General features: G+C 37.8%; 1 protein-coding gene across 8 annotated transcripts in view; it reads right to left on the bottom strand.

Annotated features, from left to right (window-relative positions):
- The window catches only part of MPRIP (myosin phosphatase Rho interacting protein), a 218,085-nt gene that overhangs the window by 37,351 nt on the left and 153,560 nt on the right, over positions 1 to 27,174 (bottom strand). For 3 of the 8 annotated variants that reach the window (XM_051997463.1, XM_051997455.1, XM_051997448.1), the window contains exons 6-12: positions 20,350 to 20,557; positions 16,629 to 17,139; positions 11,606 to 11,747; positions 10,376 to 10,498; positions 7,971 to 8,027; positions 5,905 to 5,973; positions 4,585 to 4,674 (exon numbers count right to left, since the gene is read on the bottom strand). In XM_051997463.1, coding sequence (XP_051853423.1) covers positions 4,585 to 4,674; positions 5,905 to 5,973; positions 7,971 to 8,027; positions 10,376 to 10,498; positions 11,606 to 11,747; positions 16,629 to 17,139; positions 20,350 to 20,557 — 1,200 coding nt within the window. The remainder of the gene's footprint in view (positions 1 to 4,584; positions 4,675 to 5,904; positions 5,974 to 7,970; positions 8,028 to 10,375; positions 10,499 to 11,605; positions 11,748 to 16,628; positions 17,140 to 20,349; positions 20,558 to 27,174) is intronic. The other 5 variants (XM_051997488.1, XM_051997502.1, XM_051997495.1 and 2 more) reach the window with 3 other exon arrangements.

Below are 27,174 nucleotides of genomic sequence, written 5' to 3'. Positions count from 1 at the left end.
TAGAGACTAGAAACAACATAGCCATGATCCAATATATACTTTTAAATGTGACCAGCCTTTTGTTAACTAAACAAGAGTGTGTGTAATGTCTGAATGAGATTAGGTGATCATCTGGCTCCATCAGAGCACAAGCAGCATTTATCAAAAAATATTTCATTAGGAAAATCCTAAGCACTGGTCTGACCATGTCAACCCTTGGCTCAAAAAAAACTTTCAAGCTCCCTATTGACAAAGATAAGATATAAGATAAAATAAAAACTTTAACATGGCATCTGTCTATGAGCTGGTTATAAACTATATCTATCATTATTAACATTACTTCTCTTCATGTAGTCTACTTTTGAGTCAATCTGAATGGAACTACTTCCCCAAATGGTCCAGTATTCTTCTTCCTCAGTGAATTCAGTTAATAAGGCTATTCCTAAACATCTACTCCCTGATCCTGGCGCCAACCCATTCTATTCTCTTCATGCCCTTGCTGAAATTCTTTTTATCTAAGTAGAGCTCAGGTCTCATATTTTCCATGGTAAAAATGATTTCTCCCTCCTCAAATTTTCCATAGCACACAGTAGATCTCCTCTTTCCCCTTCATTTGCTCTAGCTCTTATCATACTGTTATTTAATTTATAAGTTGCATCCTTCCCTTATTCCTCTCTCCATTACAATGCATATTCTTTGAGAGCAGACATGGGTTTTTTTCTCTCATATATCACTGGGAACTAGTACAGAGTGTTCTCATCAGAAGCATTAAGTGATCATCCAATACAAAGATGAGTCTCCGGGAAGGAGGGGAAAAATTGGAACAAAAGGTTTTGCAATTATCAATGCTGAAAAATTACCCATGCATATATCTTGTAAATAAAAAGCTATAATAAAAATTAAAAAAAAAATAAAGTAGGTACTAGGCTTAAAAAAAAAAAAAGAATTTAAGAATTTTTGCCTTCAAGGAGTTTACATTCTACTGAAGTGAAATATTATGTACATAAGAAACTAAACAAAAAGCATATTCAAAGTGAAAACAAAGAAATTTCCAAAGACAGGAATATTAGCAACTGGGAGAAATCAGTACTAGGTGACAGCACTTAAACTGAGGCAATTGTGGTTAAGTGACTTGCCCAAGGTCACACAGCTAGGAAGTGTTAAGTGTCTGAGGCCAGATTTGAACTGGAGTCCTCCTTAAACTGAGTCTTAACAAAGGAAATGGAGATTCTATGAGGGGTGGGGAGAAGGAAAGCATATTCCAGGTATAGGGGCTAAAAATGGACAGTGGTGTATGGGGCACAGCAATTAGACCAACGGGGTACAAATAGAAGAGTGAGTAAAGAGTCGAAGGTGCAAAAAGCCTAGAAAGGCAGGACAGAGTCAAACTGTGAAGGATTTAAATATCAAACAGGAGATCAGATTTTGCCCCAGAGGCAAGAAGGAGCCACAAAAGCTTCTAGAGCAAGAGAATGAGGTAGTCAGCAGACTTGTGCTTTAGACCTAGGAAGCCTAAAAAAGTAGATGTTCTTGGAATTAACTTTTTTGATTCCTCACCTTTATGTTCTTATTCTAATCCAAATGAAACACTTTAAAAAGTGATAAAGATAAAGACTTTAACCTTTCAGTCCAGGTGGACTGAAAGAATGGACTAAGAAGGGTACAAAGGTAGACAGAAACCATCAACATAAATACTAAATCTAGTGTGATATAATATGACAAAGCCAATGTTTAAAATTCATCAGTCACTAGTTTGAGACTCCTACTAAAATTTTTTTTTTTTTTTGGAATGAGGCAATTGGAGTTAAGTGACTTGGCCAGGGTCACACAGCTAGGAAGTGTTAAGTGTCTGAGGCCATATTTGAACTCAGGTTCTCCTGACTGCAGGGCTGGTGCTCTATCCACTGCACCACCTAGCTGCCCCTCTTACTAACATTTATTAAAAGAAAACATTCAAAACATCAGTCAGTTCTCCCTTCTCTTAAAGGAAAATATGAAACTGATCCACACTTGACATGGCCAAAATTATCTTGCTGTCTTATCAACTTTCTACTAATGGAATTCATTTTAAAAATCGTTTTTTTTTTTTCTGTCAGTTTTTCTATTTACATAAGATGAGAGTGAAAACATAGCATTTTCTCAACCTCTCTACAATACTAACACTGTTGAATACCACTTTGAATATATCTTCTTGCATTCCTATCCTGATTTTTCTGCTGCTGCCTTTTTTTTTTTTTTTGATGTGTTCCTTAGATTTTATTTTTGAAGCTTTTTATTTTCAAAACATATGCAAAGATAATTTTTCACCATTGGCCTTTGCAAAACTTTCTGCTGCCTTTCTAAATGCCTTTTTTCCCCTTTCTCTCTTTTAAATGAGAGTGATTCCTTATGCCTCTCTCCTCAAGCTTCTTTTCATTTTTCCATATTTTCCCTGAGTGACATCTGTTATCTACCCCAACAGCTTCAAATATCAAAACATCTACTCAAATTCCCAAATTCTTTCATTCTCTCTTTCCTTGGATCTGCTTCCCCAAGCTCCAGACCTATATTTCCTAATTCCCTAAGCTCCAGACCTAGATTGCTAGACCTGTCTCACTTTTCTGACTAGATTTTTCTACCAGAATATTCTGACAGCATCACAAATTCATTATGTTCACAATTAAAGTCATAATCTTCTTTCTCAAAGGAAATGATCTCCCCAACTTATCATTTCTATTAAAGCTACCACTATTTTTCCTATGATTACAACTTGAAATATTACTCATTTTTCATATGGGGAATAAAACAGGAAAGAGATAACGCTAAATTCTCTCAATTCTTATATGAATTTTAGATCATTTCCTTCCTTTCCATTCCCACTATTATTAGCATAATTCAAATTTTATTGGACTACTGAAGTAGGTTAATCTTTATTTCAAGTCTTTTCCTCATTTTAGTTCATACTCCATATTACTATTCTCTTCATCTTCTTAAAGTACAGCTTTGATCATCACTTCCCTGCTTAAAAACTTTTAAAAACACATCAAGCATGAAAATAAAATCCAACTTCATTAAGCTTGGCATTCAAGGATTGTAATGTAGTTCCAACTTTTCTTTTCGGTCTTTATCTTCCATTATACTTCTTTTCATAGAGCTAAACTGCACTTACTATACTCAAAATTAATTTTGTGCTTATGTGCTGGATTTACTATTCATCTTATCACCTCTGCTTAAAATATTCCACTTCTATATTCACAACTTACAAAACTCTATATCCTTCCCTGATCACACAAACCAGAAATGAGTTCTTTTGGACTGGGGTGTTGGAATGGTTCAAAGACTAATTCTAACACTTGGCTATGTGACTCTGGGAAAGACTTTTAACCTCTCTGAATGTCAGCTGACTAATCTATAAATAAATGGAGATGATAATAATATCTACTTCACAGTGGGACATTATGGAGATCAAATAAGATAAATCTGCTTGGAAATGTTTAAGTATTATATCATTGTCAACTTATTCCTTTTTATATAATTCTCATATTTTATACATCACACACACTCTTTTGTCATAATTATATTTGTAAATATAATTTCTCTCTCTTATAGGTTACAAACTCATCAAGGGAAGAGACCAATCCTTATCCACAATATGGATTAATGAAAACTAGTCTTAGTTTGTTGTAGTTCAATCATTTTTATAGTCATGTCTGCCTCTTCATGAACCCATTTCTTGGCAGGGATACTGGAGTGATCTGCCATTTCCTTCTCCAGCTCATTTTACAGATGAGGAAACTGAGGCAGACAGAATCAAATGATTTGCCTGGGGTCGCACAGCTAGTAAGTATCTGAACTCAGGAAGATGAGTCTTCCCGACTCCAGGCCTGGTGATTTATCCATTCTGCTCCCTAGCGGTCCACACAAGTCTCAATATGTTGGTACATAGATCAGTGGCTCTCCACCATTTCACCTTACATCCTCAAATTCCTTCCAAATGATCCTCAACAGGATTTCTATGCTTTTAAGAGCAGGTAATACAGGAACAGCTACTTTTTGTTCAGATTAGAACTGGAAGGGATTAAGAAAGGAAGGCATAATTGGATAATGATGGAATTAAGAAAAGCAGTGAAGGCTGCGATTAACCTAGGACAACATAGATCACTGATTGGGTAGTGTCAGATTTTCTCCATTAATTTTCACTACGGGAAGAGTTACAGCAATAAACTGGGGAAACTGGGGGGGGGGGGGCAGAATAATCTCCCCTTAAAGAAGTATAATATTTCATAGGAAGATGAATTATCCTGAGAACAGGGATGTGGTCAATTTTCTGAAATTAGTTACCGACTACTGGTACACTAAACACCAAGTCTTCCACATCCTTTTCCATTCCTTCTATCCTCTCTAGCAACTGTTACACATGGTTGTGTAGGGGTGGACGCAGTGACTCAAGAGTCAGAGGGACCTGGCTTCTGATCCCACTTCACTCAATAGCTGTGAACCTCAGTCTGCTATATAGTTGGGGTATCGGACTTGAGGACTTCTGAGATCCCTTTCCTCTGAACAGTTCTGAATAGGATTACTGAGAACTTGTGAGCAAAACCCTTTCCTGGCCCTGCTTCTGCTTACATGGATCTGAAATCCATAGTTTCTCTGGACTGGATATTCAGTGACATTGCAGCAGGTAGACAAGTCAATCTCACCATCCAAATCAGCCGCCTGGAAAAAAAAAAGAAAGAATCACAATCATTGTCTATATCAGTGGGGTTTATTTAAAATAGCATAGGGTTTGGGGTTTTTTTTTTTTTCCTAACCAAGAAAAAGTCCATTTCAAGAGCCATTTTCATTTGGCCTTGAACTTTGTGGTCATTGTGGGTGAAGGCCCCATTAAGTGGGCAAAGGTAACATGATTTAGCATGTGTTTATCCAGGTTGTACATTATTCAGCCATGTCCAATTCTTCATGACCCCATTTGCATTTTATTTTTGGCAAAGACACTGGAGTGGTTTGCTGTGTCCTTCATCAGTTCATTTTACAAAACAGGATTAAGTGATCTGCCCAGGGTCACAACGCTAGTACCTGAGGCCAGATTTGACTTCACGAGGATGAGGCCCTCTATCAACTCTACTGTCTCCTTGCCCTGTTATTCCAACTAACAACAGAGTCAGGAACATCTATTTAAAACCATCAGTAAGCATCATATGTAATGGGGATAAACTGGAACCATTCTCAAATATCAGGAGTGAAACAAGATTTCCCACTATCATCATTACTATTCAATATTGTATTAGAAATGCCAGCTTCAGCAATAAGAGATGAAAAAGAGATTAAAGGAATTAGAGTAGGTAATGAGGAAACCAAATTATCATGCTATGCAGATGATGTGATGGTATACTTAGAGAACCCTAGAGAATCAACTAAAAAACTATCAGAAATAATCCACAACTTTGGCAAAGTTGCAGGATACAAAATAAATCTACAAAAATCCTCAGCATTTTTAAAAAATACATCACTAATCAACTAACAACAGGAAATATTGTACTCTTCTTTTCTTGAAGTTCAGCACACTTAAAAATATCATTCTAAAGAAAACATAACAGATCATCCATCCCTAGCTTTTTAACTAACATTTCCAAAGAACAGAGAAAAAGCTATTGAGTTACATTGCATATCTCCCTTAGGTGGAATCTTCTAAAAGCTGAATATCAGAGGTGCAGAAACACTTAACAAGAGCATCAAAATCAGATCTCATTGTACTCAGATTTTCTCAACAAGATCTAGACTAAGAAACACAAGACAACATACACTAGCACCCTTCAATCAACAAAGGAAGGAACTTGAGATCAGAAAAAAGCAAAATTACTGGAAGCTAGGACCCTCACCCTCAGATCGACTCCATCTGAATGCCCTCAGCTAAATCTAAGATAAAGATGGGATGGAGATGCTTACCTCCTCAGCTACTGAATCCCTGTAATATCTCAGGCTCTGATCCGCCAGGACAAACCAGTGTTTCTTCCACTAAAAAAAAAAAAAAATGAAAGAATACATTAAAAAAATCCTAAAAAGATTGCATCCTCACTTTTCAGAACTCTCTACCCATGTGATTTGCAACTGAGAAAGTATCACCTGTGGAACACCTCCCGTGAGCACAGGTAAAGCGAATGAGGTTTTGGCCCCTCCCAGTGACTAGTGGCAGACAGGACTCTGCTAGGCTCCAAGCAGCCATGCATTTATGTCAGGACAACTTGCGAAGCTGTAGCTTCTCCAGTGAAAAGCCAACCCAGAAAGCTAAGAGCCGGGGTTCGAGTGGCAGGGCTCTCTCCAGACTCCACAGTGTCGGGTGCTTGGTGAACACAGCCCACTTGCTTTGCTACCCTCAATCTATTCTCTTTCAGAGGCCTCAGAATTAGGGTTTCCTACCAATAAGCCTGAGGAAAGGTGACAGGTGATGGTCCTGAGTGGTCAAACTGAGAAGTACCTGGCTGGCTAATGAGATGGGCACCAGCCAATAGCAGCAAACTAACCAGCTAAGTTCCCAATTCTTCACTGTGGGTAGCAATGAGGGAAACTCAGATCTTCAGGCAAAACCAAGGGGATTGGATATGGAGGAAAAAGAGAAAAGAGCAAGATAACCTTTGGCAAGAGTCACTTGGGAAACAAGAAGTAGATTCTGGGGCTGGAGGAAGCTTCAGAGCCTCCTTTTTTGTGGAGGGTTAACCAATCCTAATTCATCGCTACTCGGTTCCCTAGAGTTTCTCCTTCTGCTCTCCACCTAGAGAGGATGTGTATGTAAAGCGGAGGCTGGGGGATTGCCAAAAGTGGTACTAGGAACTCATCTTCAGGTCAGTAGTTCCTGTACAGACTTAATGGTTTGAGTGCATTGGTATTGGTATTGATGGCAGAAATAATAGCAACAAAAATAATCATAGCAATAACAGTAATAGCATTTATATAGAGCTTTAAGGTTAGTAAATGTTATTTCATTTTATTTGTACAACCACCCTAGGAAGTAAGTGCTACTACTGCCTCGATTTTACAAATGAGGAAACTGAGGCAGAGAAGTGACTGTCCCAGGATTATACAACTAGGAAGTGTCTTAAGGCTCAGATTTTTTTGACTCTAGACCCAGAGTTCAATCCATGGCACCACTTAGCTTTACTCCTCAAGGACAGAGATGGGCTTGGGGAAGAGAAGAAGAGCAACGAGTAACTGAGAATTCCATTGGTTGCATTTCATCTTTCTCCATTTGGAATTCAAGCTGCTCAGGAGTGCTCTCCCCTCCACTGTGAGCAGGGGCTCTAGCCCTGCTAAAACAGACCAATAAAAAGTTGACTGCAACAAAATTAACCCAACAATACAAATCTTCTGCTACGAAAATCCATCGGGACCTTTTTTAAAAAAGCTGCTCAGTAATGTGGGAAAGTGTTTTGCTGGACTAAGAAAATATGTATTAAGGAATTTTAAAATTAGTCAATGAAGGGGAACGGTAATAGGAAAGAAGGGTTAATTTTTTAAAAATTTGTTTTTTAAAAATATTTTTCAAAAGACTGCTCAGGGGCAGCTAAGTGGTACAGTGGATAGAACACCAGCCATAGAGTCAGATCTGAGTTCAAATGTGGCTTCAGATCTGGATAAAGCACTTAATCTTGACTGTAATGCCAAAAAACAAAACAAAAAAACCACTGCTTAGAAGCAAATGGAATGCAGTGCCTTAAAATGCAGCCATGAGGCCAGGTCCTTTGTTTCTGGGAACTGGTGGGACAGAGAGGTTTAAGTATCCTGCAGGAAGTAGGATACTCACATACATACACATACATTTCCTCCTAAAAATAGCTGTGCAAAAAAAGAGGAATAATTAGCAAAGACCTCTTCCCTCTGAGGTGCCTAGTCTCATAGATCAGCAGCAAAAATATTCAATTAAATCAGGAAATCTGGGGATAGGGAAAGAAGATACTGATGCTTTCTTAATAGATCTATGCTCTGACAACTCCTGGTCAAGCAGGTACTGAACTCACCTGGCCATCCTCGTATTGCTTGGTCAGCCAGCCTTTCTTGAAGTTCAGCAGGTCAGGCTAGGAAGAGGAAAGGGAAAGAATTATAGGCCAGCACTGAGGGATTTCATCCCTTGCAAGAAGGCAAATGAGCAGAAATGCTTTATACCAGGTGACAAGCATCTTCCTATTGGAAGGATGCTGAAAAAAATGAATGTTTTGTCCTGTGTAAGCACGTGCTTCTGTACCACCACCCCAAACACCACAGATTGCTTTCCTTTCCATAAGTCGGACAAACTCCTCAGAAAAGAGGGAGAACCTGTGGTCAGTGGAGATGACAGGAATGGCCTTGGTCATCATCCCCGGTCTTGTGGAATCACTTCCCTCTAAGTGGGACCCCTCCACACTGGGCTGGGATAATGGGACTGAGGGAGAAATGCCAGAACAAAAACATCAGTTCTTCAATGCAATTTATACAAGGGTGATAAAGAGTCACAAAAGCCCCTGGTAAAGGAGTAAGTGAAACTCTTTCAATCAGAAAGAAGATAATCTTCCATCTGCAATGGAAGGGATAGCCACAGTGCTGACTTTCCAAGCAAAACTCATTATTTAGTGATAGCAATAACCTTGTGGCTGACCGGCCAATGAAGATTGTTTCTTATTTACCCGTTTTTCCCTGTAACTAGGAATAGATTCCATAGTTGGGAAAAAACAAAACTAAGTGATGGGGTAATTATCCCAACTTTTTAAAATTTTATTTTTGAGGGGGGGGGGAGATATCCATTGTATAACCAACAAAATCTCTACAGAGTTTCACACAGATCTAGGAAGATAGGATCCAAGCATCTAAAAGAGTCCTTGTCTTTATTTCCTCCACTTTATTTGGACTTTTGCATATACTACTTCTCATCTGATTAAAGTTAAAGATAAGAACAGAAGATGTGAGGATCCCGTCTTTTGGACTTGCCTAAATTCTTCTCTGCCCGCCTCCCTTCCACATATAGGTTCCTTCTGACCAAAATAGAAACCTTCCTCTACTCCCAGACCAGCATACTTAGTCTATCTATGGATTCCATCCATTTCACAAGCATTAAGACCCCAATCTCTACTATCAGGAATTGAATTTTGATTCTTTTGACTACAACTGTTAGGACAGGTCAAATAAGTAGCCCAAGGGAGGAATTGTTTTCTAGAAATCACAAAGCAAGAGATGGTATGAGAGTTTGCCGAGGCCTTCTTACCACTTCAAACTCAAGAGTTAAAATGAAGGTCAAAACCAAAGCTCCCATTCTATAAGCACTTAGTTTGTCCCAAATCATAAGAGTGAAGATTCAAAACAAATATCCTGAAGCAACTAGATCTGAAGCAACTAGAACTGAGATGAGAGTAGAGAAGAAAATAGCCTCTGAGTAGTAGAAAGTGAGACAGATGTACCATTCCATGAATTTAAGAATCTAGTTATTGGTTAAAAAAAAAAAAAAAGGAAAGCAATGGAGGTCTTAGAATGATTGGTTCCTCTTTGAGAAATTAGTTTTCTTCTCCATTCATTTCTGTTTCATCCTGAAACCATAATGATCAGGGAGATCTTGACTAAATCAAGACTACCCACATTTATTGGGTATTTTTATTACCCACATTATCAAGCAGAGGAGAAAATAGTGGGGGAGAGGCAAGATAGACAGCACAAAGAAACAAAAGTTTCACCAACATATTTTAGAGAATTCCAGCCAAAAGCATGGATCTGCTTCATGCCCTAAAGTGAGACTCATTCTAGGAAGATGAGAAAGCCTTTTTCTAAAGAAATAAAATCCAAGGAAAAAAAAAAAAAGGATGCTATCTCAAAATGATTTTTAAAAATAATCAGAACATTAGAGGAAAAAGTTGAGCTCCTCTGTAGATGCCTCACATCCCCAGAGCCCTGAATTAATTTGGCCAGACAAAATCTTGGTGTGGAGTTTCATACAGATCTAGGAAGATAGGATCCAAGCACCTAAAAGAGTCCTTATCTTTATTTCTAGCACTTTATTTGAAACATGGCAGGCCCACATCTGCAGGTTAACTTTTCCCAGAGATCACCATTCTCTGCCTTTTTTGTGGACACACAAAAAAAGAAAGGGGTTGGAAAAGTAGTGCTTCTAGTCTCCCAAAGACTAAAGAAAAGTTTTCTAAAAAATAGAGAGAAGGTGAAGGTGGAAGTGGCTTTTGTTTCAATTCACCCCAAACAGAGGCTTGGTATATAATTAGTATAGATGTGAAAGCACATGTACACACAAGGTGCCAGGGCCCGGAGAGAAGATGTCAGGCCCTAAAAATGAGAATAGACAAGGAATAAGTGAGAATGGAAACAGATGGGACCGTGTTTCTTGAAACCTCAGTTCAAAGTTGCCCGGTCCTGTGGAAGGTAGTAGGCCAGGACAAACTGGGCTCACCGTCATGGAGGATTCTGTGGACCTTCTATCCAATGACTTGGCTCTTCGGTGCGGAGACAGGGGGGAAGCAGAAACATCTGGGATGGAGCCGACGGGAGAGGCGATGGCTTCTGTGGTGGAGTCCTGTAGCAGAGAGCAGCCTCCAGTCAGTAAAACCCAAGCTCACAAGGAAGCCGTAGAGTCGGGCCGAAGATGCGAGAACCACCCTTGAAATCATTTACAAAGCCTCTGCTTAAGATGAAATCAGTGGCACAAAGAAGGAACGGTCAGAAGATAACAGGCTTCTCCAGTGTGAAAGGGGATGGGGACCCCCAGCGGCCCCTGACCTTACATCCGGGGTTCTGAAACGCCTGCAGAAGCCAGCTCAGATCCCTCTTAAAGCAAGACTTCTCACCGAGATGCATTCGGCTTCTCTCCAAACTTTTGTCCGGGACACACAAACCCCTCTCCGACCTCCCCACGCCCACCAACGTCCACCTCAAAGGCTTCCCAGATGCCCAGAAAGAACACAACTATCCTTTAGTAGAACGAGGTGGAACATTTCAGATCCCGGATCAAGGCCTTTGTGGTTCGTATTCACATCAACACAGTAACAGAGGAAGAAGAAGGAAGATATGGGAGAAGCAGAAACGAGGGCTTTGGAAGAAAGGAACTGGAAAACGTATTCTCATCTCCTTTTTTTGTACATCTCATGGAAAATACAGGAATGCCACAGGTAAGGTAGCAGCTGCCACCCTGGAGAGGCAAAATTAGTAGCTGGATAGCCTCATAAAAAGAGGAACAAGGAGTGAGACTGTAAGAAGTCCCTATTTTTCAAAGAAGCCTGGAAAGAGGCATTCCATCCAGCCTCATTATCGGTGATTAGTCAGTGTCAAGAAGAAAGATATTTAATGCAACTTTTTGAGGTATCATTTGGATTAAGTATATTATTAGGTATATATATATATGTATATATGTAATATATACATACATATATTATATTTTAATATAAATATATACACATATAATATATACACATAAAATATGTATATATTAATACATATATTAAATATATATAAGCATATAGTAAGTACATTAAGCATATATTAAGCATGCAGCTCAGGTAACCAAATACCTGTAGTTATCAGAGGTTCCTTTTAGCCATTTAGGAGCCATATAGAGTCTTACCACTGTGCAGGGGGGAGGCTGGCACCAGTGGCAGCTAGCCAGAGATGACCCAGTGGGGCTTACCCGCTTCCTGGGGAAAACTCTCTTCTCACTTCGGCCCTGGCGAGTGTCACTAGTCAGCATGGGGCCGGCTGACAAATTGGTCTCCATGTGTTCAGCCTTCTCAATGTCCAAGGCCTCAAATTTTTCAATTACCTGGGACCTCCTGTAAAATAGACAGGACACAAGCCACTGAATGGAAGAGAGGAAATGGATGCACTGGCCAAGACAATCCTCGGCGGGTTCATTCAAAAGCTGAGACTCTGAACATTTGTCCAACCCTTAGTTCTAGGATGCTCAGAGCCTCCTTCCCATTGTACTTTGTGTGTAAAAAAGTAGAGGGAACAGAACAAAAGGATAAAAGGACAAAGAGAACTTATTAAACTTGACTCTGAGAAAGAACCTTCTACACATTTATATATTTCATTGTCAAATAAAGGAGAATTAAATGAATACCATGATAGCCTGTTGTACATAAAATACTTTTTTAGACTGTGAACTCCTGCACCTTTCTCATTGCTGAGTTTTAATATCTAGCATTAAAAAACTGGAATATTTTTTATTATAGAAAGTCCTCGCCCTTTTTAAAAGTACCTAATTTAGATTTATCTGAAGCATGAAGAGACAGTTCTGAGCCCCTGTATATTATCCCATGATTTTTCCCCCACATTTTTTGAACAAATGGGCCAGTGTGTTTGCTTACATGTGCCAGTGCACATGCACCCACACCCACACAGAGGCACATGCACATACATTTTCACATGATTTTATATAATCAAAAGGTAACCACCACCTTGCAGCAGGAAGGAAAAGATTCAGTTCCCAATATTATTCATCATTTGATCATGACACTGGCTTAGCCTCCTGTTGTTCTTGGTTTAGCAAGAAAAAAGGCCCATGAATTAACATTGTTTTTGCCAAACAGTAAAAAGGATCAAAACCAAATTAAAATAAAAACAAGCAAGTTGATTTCATGTGAGAGGGCTTGGATGCGCCATCAAGTTGTCTACTGCTGGAGACTGAGATGAGATGGGAGCGAAGCAGGTGGAGTAAAGGCGGATAACGTCACACAGCAACACAGCAGGAGAAGGTGGAGAGGAACAAGACCTGAAAGAAAATAAGGCTGGAAAATGAATGAATAGAAAAGATCTTTTTGTAAAGCAACAACAAATCAAACTTATTCAAAGAATTCAAGACACAAAAATCAAAGATCATCATTGAAAAAGGAGGAAAATTAACAAATCTCTGTTCTAAGAGGTTAATCCCACAGACTGAAGTGGATAAGGGGCTTCTGAAAGAAGTTAATCAGCAGTTCTCTAAGCTTTTCTGTAGCTCTCCCCAATAGTCACAGGAGCTGGAATTCTCTAGGAATAGCTAATTCCTTCCCCAAATGTATCACCCTTTCAATGTCACTTCAGAGGAGAGAAACCTAATGGGACCCAAGGCTAGTTCTCTCCAGATTCATCTGCCTTGGCCAATTAAAAATTACTTGTCATGATCCTCACTCCAACCCTGCCTCCCCCCAAATGGTTCACTTAGGGCTATTTGGAGGACAAAGGACTAAAAGAATACTGAGAAGCTAAGACCAATAGAGACAAAGTCCAAAATTCTCCTTGATTGGCAGTTTTATTATATTCATTATGAACAAGAGACACAGAAAGGAACATAACCGCCTTAAGCCTTGATTCTAACAGGTAATAGAGTACCACAAGCCCCAGAAAATTAAAATTTATCCCTTAAATGAAAAAACGAGGGAAGTGGTTGAAATCCTGGGACAGTCTCAGCAATAAGTTTATCTATGGAGAAGCCTACATTTTTAGGATGCTCTATCTGAAGGCTGGAAGGAAAATCACATTATTTCTTAGTATATCGAATTGCCTTTAAATCAAAAAGAATAATGAGAAAGAGAAGAGATATGGCACAAGCCATGCCAGAATGTTAACATCTTTTAATAATGTCTTGCTAGACATCTCTAATATCCTGGATTCTTTTAGGGAAATGCTAATAAATCAAGATAAATTCAAAGGATTTTACATTTGGTTTTTCCTTTACAAGAATACTTGTATTAGCTGGGACAGCCAAATGGCACAGGGGATAGAGCACTGGCCATGAAGTCAGGAGAAACCTGTTTCATTCCTTAATCCAGTTTCAGACACTTAACACTTATTAACTGTGTGACCCTAAATAAATTACTTAAAACCCCAATTGCCTCACAAAAAACCCCAAACAAAACAAAACAAAAAACACAAGAATACTTTGTACTTGGACATTCCAGTTATAGGAAATCATTGGAATGGAGAGCACTATCAGTACTACTTGTGGATTTCTACAAAAAGGAGGCAAGAAATAAAACTATCTCAGTAACATTATATTATTATATAACAAAATTATTAATAATACTTTAGCTACAATGCCTTTATGAGGCATTATGATGATTTCAAAGATCAAAGTTTGGTGATGACATAAATCAGATTTACTTTGTACTTCCTGCACTTTCTGTTTGTTTGGAAGTTGTCGATTCTCTTACAGGACATAATTAATATAACCCTCTATCAGCTGCTGCAACAGAGGTGGGCATACTGCATTCTTCACCCAGCACATAAGAAAATTTACCTCTTCCTATCTCCCTCAGTCAAACTGATTCATGTGCAGAGAACAAATGGGACAATAGACTTCTTTTTACAGACCTATGCTGGGGGAATCAACAGTGCGTTTTAGACCCCTTCGCCTTTCTTCTTGTTGCTACTTTCCTTTAGTTAGAATTCAGCAGCTGCTCTGCCAGTTGAGTCAGGCTTAAGGAATGAAAAGTCTTAAACTCAAGACTAAGCTCAGGTAAGAATGGTTCTGTATGTCAGTAACTGGATTCTCTAGCAAGTTTGTCCCGGTAGCATCACCAAGAAATTGCTGGCTGAGAAATCAGGGTAGGGGAAAAGCTGACTAAAACATGGTGGGCTTTTCTAGAACTGGTGAATATAAATCAGAGAAACAGACATTATAATTCATCTAGACAATCAGAAGCTGGTAGTACTCAAAACAAATCAGATCCACTACATGGAGGAACAAGAAAATGGATCCTTGCAGGCAAAGAGCAGAGTTGTGAGCGTGCTTAATGAAAGCAAAGATAAAATTCAATTCCAAATCATTTATGTAATCACTAAATTTCAAACAAGTTATTCTAAAAGCAGTCAAGCCAAGCAGATATGCACCAAATGTTAATTCTCTGGTATGGTGCTAAACCAGGATTTTGCTAACCCCTTTCGAAAACTGCCACATACAGCCATCCCACCTCAGGAAGCTAAGCTTCTCTAGTACCTTCCCCAATCCCATCTTTTAGAAGTGCATTTTTTTCTAAAGGAAGTCCAAGCCAAAAAAAGGAAATGATTAAATCCTGGTAAACGAGAGTTTCATTTTGAATTCTTTTCCAGGGGACTGAGTAGAAACCCCATGGTCAACTCCCTGTGTAACTACAGAGCAAAAATAAGTTAAATCTTATTTCCTATCTTGATAAGAACAAGGACAACTATCCTTGCATCTCTTCACCTAGTGTTTTGGTGATAGATGGAATAATAGCACATCGAGAAGAGTGTTCATAATATACAGCACAAATAGTGACTCTTTTTGGTACCTGCAGCATGAGGCTCTCTGTCTCCAATATAAACTCCATCCTGGACTCCAATTTACTACTATCTTCAGCATAAGGCAGAACTATCTCACACAATAAGTAACTGAAGGAGCTAAAGAGTTTCATTGCACAAACATGTTTCCCTTGTGAGGAAGTACCATAGCACTTCAAAGATAGTATTACAGTGAAGTAAGTACAGTTTTCTAATTTAAAATTTGCATGGAGTCTACATAACCAATTAAATGGGTTAACATAAGTAAAGTATTCTGCAAAACTAAAGCATTATTTAAACACTATCACTCAAGTTTCATCATTGTTTCCTCTTTTCAAGATATTTAGTCATCCTCCCTATATACAGGACTTTATGTTTCTTCAGAAATATATTTTTTACAAAGATATTAAGTTGATGAGTGGCCTTTGGCAAGCTAGTTCTCTAGGTCTGCTTCCTTCTCTGTAAAAATGAGGGGGTAGACTAGAGGATTCCCATCCCAATATTCCATGAGACTGAAAGCAAGCAGCTCTTGGTTATTCATGGTTAAATGGGAAAAAGTAGGACCCAGAGAACCAAAACACCCCTCTCAATTCTCAACGAACTATGCTCCTAATTGCTTGATACTTAAGGAAAACCTTTAGTCATGGAAGATGACTATGAACTTTCCGTTTCTGGGCTTCTAGCTGATGCAAAGGTTTCCTCTGAAAAGGCATTTTAAAGGCCCATCTGGTGAAATCACTCACGACTCTTTGGTGAATGTGGGAAAGAGCAGCGGCTCAAGCACTCTGTGGAATGCCATGAAACGCTCCCCTGGTCCCAAACCAGGACCTGGCCATTTGTAGGCCAAGCCGAGCTCTGGTTTCCTAGCTGGCCTGGACAGAGAGGAGCAACGTTTCTGTGCAGGCAGATTGCACAAGGGGGAAAGGAGTTTTATGAACCTTTAGAAAGGAAATCTACTTCACTTTAATGAAGACATGAGGAAGAGGAGAGGCCCCAGGTGCCCAAATCCCACTTCCTTCCAGTACAGCAGGATCACTGACTGACTGGGGTTCACAAGAACCTTTTTAGGGCCCTTCAATGCTATTGGGCAGTCTCTTTGCTTTGCTTCCTGAGACTAAAGAACTCACCTCAAACCAGGCAAGCACTAGGGACAGTTTCTGAGAAACCGGCACAACGGCATCCGCAGGAGACGCCGATCAGGAAATCCTCCGGCCATTTGACCCAAAAGGCAGTTAAGAGAATTCTGGGCTAGCTGAACCACATGAGCCTTGCTCTAGGAGCCGGTCAATGGACGGCAGCAGAAATCTGCCTGTCTGAATGTTAATACAGGGAGATAGGAGGCTCAGGTAAGAGGGAAAGAATCTCGGCACGCCTCGAGCTGAGCAGCTAAGGGAGTCTGCTCCCCTGTAGAGGCCCTTTGGTCCCCTCCTTACCTCCTTTGGTTGCCAAACAGACGAGCCACCTCCTCCCTGCCAGGGCTGCGGGCCCGAATCCTGCGCTCCAGCCGCCTCCTCTCCACCTGGAAGGCCTCTCGATTACTGATCCTGATGGCCTTAGGCACGTCGGCTAGAGCGGTGTACTGTCTGCTGGCTTTAAAGGCAAAGAGGCGCCCCGGTTTCTCCGCTTCCCTCCCCCCAGCATCGCTGGAGTCCGTGGGGGTGGGCGGCCGACTTGCTGAATCCAAGGAGTTCAGGGAGATGCTGTAGACTATTCGCCCGGCAGGCTGGGGACCTGGGGAAGAAAAGGGGCGGCCATGCTCCTGGAAAGGTAGTTCTGGGTAACTATACCTGTTATTGGGGGTGCTGGGGCTGGGAGGGGATGGCGGAGCCAGCTGCTGCTCTTCTGCCTTCAGGTCTTGCTTAGTCTTCTCCAGGGAGAAGTAGCCACTTTCCACTCTGGCCTTCCGTCCACAGTCTACTCGGTCACCATTCATGGTGCTCTCCTCTGAGAGAAGGAAAGAGGAATGGGGATGGGGGGGGGAGAAAGGGGAAAAACGGAGAGAAGGAGGGAGACAGAGGGTGGGGACTGAGCTTGGAGGCCACTTGGGGCTAGTGCCACTCTCTATTTCTAAGAATTCTAAGAGAGCCAGGATCTTTAAAAGGCTGCCTAGAAAACAAGCAGCAGACCAGCTTCAGGCCCCTACAATCCTTTCCTTTTTTTAAAAATTCCTTTACCTAACATTTCTCTTTTCTGATTTGCTTTTCAACTCTCTCAAATGAGAGCTACACTTCTCCATCCCCTCTTGCTGCTCAGCTTCTCACCACTCCATGCACATGGTCTAAGGCCAGTGACCATGGCTCCAGCCCTGTGACCCACCACTTCTGACTGATTTTCTCTTCCGTCACTGGCTGCAGACACCACTCTCCCAGTTCTCCGTCCCTGGATGCTCTCTTGATGTTCCCTGCTGGCTGCTCAGCCTCCTCCCTCCTCTTCCAGGTGGGGTTCGCCTCTGTTCTCTTCTCTTCTCTTCTCTCTCTGTTCTCTTGGCCATCTTGGCCCTTTCCACTATGCAACAATCTCATTGTTGTCACAACCTCAACTACTGCAATTCAAGCTGCTTTCAAGACATGCTCACCCTAATGTTTCAACAGCATCTTAAAAACTACATGTCTGAAATGAAGCTCCGGACTTTTTCTCCTACATCTGTCCCTCTTTGTACTCATAAGCCTGGGACACCACCCTTCATCAAGGCACCCGTGTTCTCAGTTTTGGTTTTACCTCTAATTTATCTTCCATCACCCATCATATCAGTGACAAAGGTCTGTTATTTCCATCCCTAAAACATCTAATGTCAGCCCCCTTCCTCTTTCTTCTTCAACTTAATACCTCAGGTCCTTACTAGTGCCCACAGATAATGTTATACTCTCCCAATATAGGTCTTTCTGCCTCAATCTTCTGCAGTTCTAAGTGATCCTTCATCCTGCTGCTTAAATAATCTTTCTATTCATATTAGTCCACTATTAATGGCTCCCTATTGCCCACTAAGTTCAAACTTATGCTTAGCATTCAAAGCCCTTCCCATACTATCAATAACCAACCTGCCTTTTGAGCCTTATCCCCTATTATTACCCTCCATACATTCTACACTTAAAAACTGTTTTGTTTGGGTCCTTCAAATGTTTTACACCTTCTCACATTTTGTTCACATCCCTTTTTTATCCATCCTTTAAAAGCCAACTCAACTGCTGCCTCCTCCACTAAACCATGGCAGATGCCTCCCAATCAATAGAAACTTCTTCTCAGATCCTACAAGGCACTATGTTTTATGTCTCTCCAATACACTTAATGCAATACTGTGTGTTTTGGTATTATTCTCTTATTAGATTGTAAAGCCAAAGAAAGTAGAGAGCTTGTCTAAACTCTTGAACTCTAGAATTCATCACATGTTTGTTAATTAGTATTTTTTAAAATGAATTTGCCACTAGTAGTCAGAATGGGCAATTTCTCTGGCCCTGTATAGCAGATTACCATCTGCCTGTCTTCTCTGCCAGAAAATTATTTAGCCAATTCTTTTTGGAGGTTAGGAGGCCTAGGCAACATAGTTTTGCCTTTTCTCTAAGGATATTGTCACTTAGTTTTCTGAACCAAGATCTGCACTCATGGTCTGATAACACAGAATCCTAGGCTTTTGACCTAGAACTGGGTTTAAATACTACCTCTGACACTTGCTAGCTGTGTAAATTCAATCTCAAAAAATATCTGTTGTTGTTGTTTTTTTTAGTCTAAAAAAAGATATAATACTTTTTAGGTGTCTATCTTATAAGGTGGTGGGGAAGCTCAGATGAGTAACATGTAAAGCACTTTATATATTTTAAGAACCTACATGTCAGTAGTTATTTTTATTTTCTTGGAAATCAAGTCTTACACCCCAAATTCACAGAATTGGAGAGTTAATATAAAAATGTCAAATAGTACAGGGCCAAGCATAAATGCCTGGGTGCTTCACTGGAGATTTATTATGCTGGCATTGAAACATACATAATTCCCATGAGTTTGACTATTTCTACAATTCCATAATTACAATTCTATCTAGTCTACATATCCCCATCATCACAGGAAAAGTAGCATTCATGCCACGTGCCTACTGTACCCTACACTGGCCGAGTTTCAATCAAAAGTGATGTCCAGATAGGAAACTGTGCTAGGTCATTATCCTCTTCCAACATCATCTGAGTTACTTTTATCTTTTGAAAGTCTCTATTTTAAGAGTGGAGATTTGGGGAATGTAAGGTTCAGATAATTTTTTTTTTTTAATCAGAGTAATTAATGGTGATGAAAGTAACTTATAACATGTAAGAACAAGAATCTTTAAAACATTTGAAATCTTTTTTTTTCCTTTTTGGCTGAAACAAAGGCATTATTTTGTTTGTTGAGAACATCATCAGGAAAAACTAAAGTGGAAAAAGATATTCAAAAAAGGGGCTAAGAAAAGGGGAGTGAGTAAAAGAATCTAGCTAGAGCTTAGGTTTGAGACTAAAGACAGAACTCTTCCCTAAAAGTTCCAAAGAAATTAACTATTTTCACCATCAAAAAGAGATTTCCATTTTTCTAGGCTGCAAGGCACCCCAGGGAAAAATATTAAAGGAAGGAGGATCATGTATACATTCAGATGAGCTATTATGAGAGAAGTGGGATCCTCCATCTTACTAATAGTTCCTAGGAGAAGCCTTGCTAAATCTTAACTTGGATCAAAAACAAGTAATAGAGTCACATTCAAAAACCTGCTTGCTATTTATTGACTCTCCTAGAATTTCTGAGAATTCAAGGCAGTGATTATCAGGTATCCTCCATTTTCTCTTATCATGGAAAAAAACTAAGATTGGGAATGAATACTGGTCCAGTATCAATATCTCCAGGTTTTAGTCCTAGCTCAGTCAAAACAGAGTAGCTGGAAGCCAATCCATTAATTTTGTTCTATTTGTATGTGTTTATTTTCATTTGTGACAATAAAAACTAAGTGAACTTATTCACAGGGATGTCATTTCCAAACCTCATTTGCTGCTGATATAGAGCCTGAGCCTATTCTAGCAGAGCCAGATAAAGAATTATTACTGTTTTTTCTAATTCAGACAAAGCTCTACTTTTATCTGAAAAACCTGTGATTTTCCTAATTATCTATCTTATCTTTGGTGATTTAGATTAAGTGTCTCTTACCTTCTTTGTTTTCCAGCCCAGGTTCTTTCAATGAGCTGGCTGAGAGGACTTGACCTGATGCAGAACTGGGCACTGGACTAAGGGTGCTCCCATCTGGCTGATCTTTGCCCCTTATCTCCTCCTGCCAGAGGGTAGACTTGGTGGTGGGAATTTTTTCAGCACTCGGAATGTTGCTGCTGGTGACAGCCATCTTGGCAGGGCCAGGTTCCTAAGGAAAAAAAACAGAAGTATTCATTGATCCTGTCAGAGGATCAAGGGGTATTTTGTCTCAAATTACTTTAAAACTATAAAAGCTGTGACTTTTTTCTTTTAGAATCATTCTGTCTTAAATATTGATAGGATTCAAACCTAAGAAAGCAAAAAGGTATTTAAGATATATATATATATATATATATATATATATATATATATATATATATATATATATATATAAATCTATTTATTTATCTATCTCTATATATATCCATATGTATATAGATTAGATATAAATAAATAGATAGATATGAGATTTAGGTGGGCAAAATTGGAGCAGTGACCTAATAAAGTTTCTTCTATATGCCTTAACACCAAATAGGATACAATCTTCCTAGTCCAGGAAACCAAAGTATGAATGGAACCAAATTACAGAAAATAGTAATGCCATATAATAATTACTTAGAATTATGAGGAGGGGAGAAGGGAGGGAAAAGGAGGGGAGAGAATGCACCCTATTTTCCCCCTTACCCCAGGATTTTTTTCAAATTCACAGGACAATATGGACATATAACATGAGTTGCCACATTCTCAGAAGACTCAACTTATACCCTAAACCATATCACTCTTTTATGTCCTACCTGTTCTTTATATAAGTCCCTTAAGATAATGCTACAAATTATTAACTATAAAATATTAGAATTATGAGGTTTTACCTCATTCTCATCAAACTGGTTGGTGAAACATAAAGGAGTTAAGTGTTCAAAGAACTGTGGGAAGATAATTGCATTAAAATCTGTTGGTAGAGCTAGAAATAAGTAAAAAAAAAAAAATTGTAGATAACAATTAAGAATTACAAGTATAACCTATATCAGATTACTTGCCATCTAGAGAAGGGAGACATGGAGGATGAAGGAAGAAAAAAAAATTGAAACTCAGAATCTTATAAGAATTAATGTTAAAAACTATCTTTGCATGTGGTTGCAAAAATAAAATACTAATGAAATAAAATTAAGGGGACAGAGGGGAGGAATTACAAATGAAGAGATACTAAGCTGACCATACCCTTTATTCCAGTAAGCTCATTAATATTCATATACCACAAGGAAGTCAGAGACAGAAAGAAAAATTTCATATATACTAAAATATTCACATAGCTAGCACTTAACACAGTGCCTAGCACATAGCAATAGATATTTTATGTATGTATGTTCAATATATATATGTATGTGTGTGTGTATACATATACACACACATTTATATTTGATAATCTTTCTGTTAATAAAAAACACTAGAAACAAAATAGATACTTATCAATTAGAGAATGACCAAATGAATGTAATAGAATACTACTGTGCAACCAGAAATGAGGATTGCTAAGAATTCAGAAAATGACAAGAAGAACATTCTGAACCAACTGACAGATTAGGTAAAAAAGCAGAGCCAAGAGAATAATATACATGACTCTAAAAATGTAAATGAAAAAAAAAAAATGCCACAAAAAGGCACTTGAACTTGGATGAAATGCAGTGACCAATCATAGACTTGATTTAGTGAACAGATAATGCAGACATTTCCCTCTTTTTGGGAGGCAGATGACTACAGGTGTTGTGTGTGCTATCAGATATGACCACTAGTTATCAAGTACAGGGGAGCCAAACTCTGATAGAAAGGGGGGCCACTAAACCGTACATTAGCACCTTTGCAGGCTTACAGACTTAAGTTTTAAAACATAGTATCATTTTTTAACCAGACTTTTATTTTTGCTAAATATTCCCCAATTATATTTTCATGTGGTTCAGGATGCTGGTATGTCTGACACTTTTAATCTACTCCAATCTGGACTCCCCATCCGCCCCACCAAAAGATATCCCCCTTATCCTGTTTCCCATAAATGGACATCTGGCCTTAGCCTGAAGACCGTTCAAGGCGGGAAAGAGACCATTTTTGGACAGAGCTAATTGTTAGGAAGTTTTTCCTGAAAAGGAGGCTAAATCTGCTTCTTCGCCAGTCTAGATCAAAGAGAAAAGGTCCTCTCCTCCATATGAAAGCCCTTCAAATACTTAAGACAACTATTATAATCTTCTTTTCATCAAGCTACGTATTCCCAGGGCCTTTCATTGATCCTATATAACAAGGCTGCCCTCTTATGGACATTATCCACCTTATTAATGTCCTAAAAACTTTTAAAGCCAGGCCATGGTGACGAGACCCTAAATGAGTTCTAATAGGGACAGAATACAGGGGTATTATCACCTTCCTTTTTCTGGAAGTTATGTCTAATATAGCCTAAGATAAAATTAAATGGCTTTAAGTTTCTTTTCCGCTGCTGATATATACTGAACATTTGGTTTAAAAATCCCCAATTTTTAAAAATCATACCATCACAAAAAATGTCATCTTCTATAGGAAGCCATTTCCATTCTTTCTTAGAATTATCTCCAATTTATTCTTTAGATAGCTGGTTTGTACACATTTGTTTGACTTCCCTGTTAGACTGTAAGTTTCTTGAGGGAGGAAACTTTTGCCCCTTTTATTACCCTTAGCACTTAGCACAGTGCCTGGCACACAGTAGGTGCTTAATAAATGTTTGACTGACCAACATCTACTTGTAAAGGTTTTTTTGTACCCAAACTTTATTCCTGTTGACTTTCATATTACTTAATTCAGTCCAATGTTCAGACCCATTGGGATCTTTTTTGGATCCTAACTCTAATATCCAATGTGTCATAAAAAGCAGAGAAATAGGAGCAAGCAGAGAATCACAACATAATATTTTCACTTCTTTTGTCGTTGATTGCTTGAATCTTGTTTTCTTTATCCTTTTTTTTTTCCTTTTTGAGATGATTTTTCTTGTGCAGCAAGATAGCTATATAAATATGGATTTTGGATTTATATATATTTTTAGTTGCCATCTAGGGAAGAGAGTGAGAGTAAGAGGTGGGAGAGAATGGGAACAGAAGGTTTTGCAAGGGTCAGTGGTGAAAAATTATCCTTGCATATGTTTTGGGAAAAAAAAAAAAAAAAAACGTCAATTAAAAGAAAAAAGATTGCACAGAGATGTCCAGAAACCTGTAAATTCTGCAGTAGAACTTATTCCTTACTGGTAAGGTGAAGCCAAGAGGATACAAAAACTAGCACAACTCCAGGAGACAGATCAATGAGGGGAGTGGAAGCCAGTGAGAACTCAGGTCACCAGCACCTGAGTCCTTTGGAGACAGTTCCCACAGAAACATGTAGCCAGAAACTACAATCAGGGAAACTAAAACCAATGAAGAAATTCTATGGGTTAAGAGGAACACAAGAGACTAATCCAAAAGAAAAGAAAATTTTCACAACAAATATAAGCGAGCATCATAAGCTTCTATCCAAGATTGGAGATAAAAGTAAAAAATTCTGGATGAAAAGAGTGGAATTGAGATGAATTTATTTTCATTTTCAAAAATGCAAACAAAGCAAGAGTAACCTAGAAATCAAAAAATTTGAACAACTGAATGGGCTAAATGAAGAATTTATATTTAAATGGAGAAGAATGGGGTCTTTCAGATTTTTATTGTTTTCAAAAATGAGAGAGGGAATGAACAGAGAAATGAAAGGATTAGATGTATGGTTTTGTTCTGCTTTGATTGAAAGAAAAATTGAAAAAGAAAAATTGAAAAGAAAGGGAAAGAAAAATACAATAGAGAAGATATGAGAAAGTGGGAAGAACTAATTATTTCTCCTAATTTGGATGAAGCAGAAGAAGATACAAAATGGAAGAAGGGATGACAAAAATAGGCAATTCAATAAGTATTTCAATAAACTCTACCTAGACTAAACAAAGGAAGATTGATTGCACACACAATTTGGAGTAGAAACATATTCAATTCAACAAGGAAGCAGGTAGGGACTATGAAAAAGGTTTAGCTGGTAAGAGAATAGTCAAAAAGCATAACAAATTTTCAACTACAGAAGATGGATCATAGAAAGATTTAAAAAGTAAAGTTTTTAAAATTATGAATCAAGGTCTGGACTAAGAGAAAGGTGAGATAAGGAAATAGGAAATAATCACTTCTAAATTACTAGCTTTTATCACAGTCTTTGTAAAGAAGGGAAAGCAAAGAACAAAAGTATAATAAGATGTAATGGAGGAAAATATTAAATTAAAAGTCAAATAATAAATATGAATGAGAGGATCATATACATAAAGCAGAGGAAGTCAGTAAGTTGCCTTTTTAAAAGGCAAAATCCAACCAAATGTTTTACAAGAAATATACTTGCAAAAAAAATCAGTGAAGAGGAGCTATAGAAAATTTTATTTTGTCATATGGGAATTTCAAAAAGCAGGTAATAATCATGCTATTAGGCAAAATAATAGTATAAAATAAATGTGAATAAAAGCAATAATCAGGAAAGCAATGTTATGCTTAAAGGCATTCCCATGTATTAAGCTGTAAATGGCCCAAAGACTTTTGGGACACCTGCATATGCACAATATAGACAAACAGCAAAAACCACTCTAATCCTACAAAACCCTAACAAAAAGTACACAGGAAACAAATAAGAGACATGAAGAGAATTTTTTAGAAACCACCCTTATGTCAGAGAATGAAAATCTCATCAACAAATGCTGAAAAATATACATTATGCAATTCTTTTTTTAAAATAGTATTTAATTTTTCCAAATATATGTAAAGTTGATTTTCAACATTCATTTTTCTAGATTTAGTGTTCCAATTTTTTCTCCCTTCCTATACACTCACCTCCTCCCTCCCAAAGAAGGCAAGCAATCTGATATAGTTAAAAAATTTATAATTCTTGTAAATATATTTCCATATCTGTCATGTTCTGCAAGAAAAATCAGACCAAAAAGGAAAAAAAAACCACAAGAAAGAAAAAAACAAGCAAACAAATAAACAAAAAGGTGAAAACACTATGCTTTGATACACAATAGGTGTCCATAGTTCTCTCTGGATGTAGAAGGCATTTTCCAATCCAAGTTTACTGAAATTTATGCACATCCTTTACTAACAAAAACACAATAAAGATAATGATAAAGATCATTTAAAAGGTATTCAATTATTGTTCTATAAAAATTAAAAAATGGGCTGATTTTGAAAGAGCTGAACCAGTAATACATTGTACAGTAACAGCAAAATTGTGTGATGATCAATTATGAAAGAGTTGGTTCTTCTCGGTGATTCAATGATCCAAAGAAATCCCAATAGACTTTGGACAGAAAATGCCATCTGCATGCAGAAAAAAAAAAAAGGAAAAAAAAACAAAAAACAACCAACAACTATAGAGATTGAATGTAAATCAACACATCTATATCCCCCTCTCCATGGTTTTTCCTTTTTGTTCTGATTTCTTTTTCCCAGCATGATTCATAAAGAAATGTATATTAAAAAAATAAAGTATTCAAACTTAAATGGAAACAATAATATAATCCTCAAGTTCTTACTGATCAAAGAACAAATCATAAAAAGAAAGAGATAATGTCATAGAAGAAAATGAAAACAATGAGCTAAGAAACCAAAACTTTTGGAATGTAGTCAAAACAATCCTTAGAAGAAAAATTTTTATCTCTAAACATGAAACAGATCAGTGAACTGAGGAAGACGACTAGAAAAGTAACTATGAAAACACAAGATAAAAATTCTGATAATCAAGAGATATTGAAAAATGAAAGCAAACTTTTATTGATAAAAAATGCCAGTTGTTGTTGAAGACTTCACAAACTATTAAGATGAAGGAAATCATTATAAATAAATGTTTGACCCACCATATGCCAACAAATCTGATAAGTGGAGAAAAATGTAAAGTACAGATTGACAGCATAATAAACAGAGAATTTAAATAACCAAATCTCACTAAAACTCCAAAAGAAAGAAACTCCAGCATCAGATGGTTTCTAAAAGTGAATTTTATGAAATCCTCAAAGAAAATACCAATACTATTAAACTGCAAAAATAAGAAAAGGGATGATCCTATCAGATACCTTCTATGAGGTGATCATGGTCCTGATACCTTAACATGGAGCTATTAGTATAGCTTTGTCAAATATTAAAGCAAAAATACTGGAATAAAATATTAGCAAAGAAACTATAATAACACAGATAAACGTTTATACAATCTGTCTTGGCTGGATTTGTGTCAGGAATACAAGGATGGCTCAATATTGGAAAAAATATAAATAAAATTAATTTTAAATTTAAACTCAAAAGTCATATGATTTTATTAATAGATGAATAAAAGATCTTTGATAAAATACATCTCTTCTTTGTTAAAAAAATTAAACTATAAGAATAAATGGACTGTTCCTTAATAATGTAAATCATATTTGTTTGTGCATTAGATGTGAATGGGAGCGCATCACAGGTGCATCAGTAAGGCCAAGAATAAATATATCAACTGTCACCACGATTATTTGATAGAATTCTACAAATAATACTTGTAGCAATAAGACAAGAAAAATTAAAGGAATAAGTATAGCCAAAAAAAGAAACAAAATGATCACTTTTTTCTCAGATGAATGAAGATCTATGGTTTTAGGATCCTAGATATTCAAATACAAAGTTAGTCCATATAATCAACAACTTCAATAAGGTTGTAAGATATAAAATAAATCTATAAATATTACCAGTTTTTGAT

Source organism: Antechinus flavipes, chromosome 1, assembly GCF_016432865.1.
Source record: "Antechinus flavipes isolate AdamAnt ecotype Samford, QLD, Australia chromosome 1, AdamAnt_v2, whole genome shotgun sequence".
NCBI lineage: Eukaryota > Metazoa > Chordata > Mammalia > Dasyuromorphia > Dasyuridae > Antechinus > Antechinus flavipes.
The sequence above is the reverse complement of the archived record's forward strand: the minus strand, read 5'-3'. Positions and strand labels throughout refer to the sequence as shown.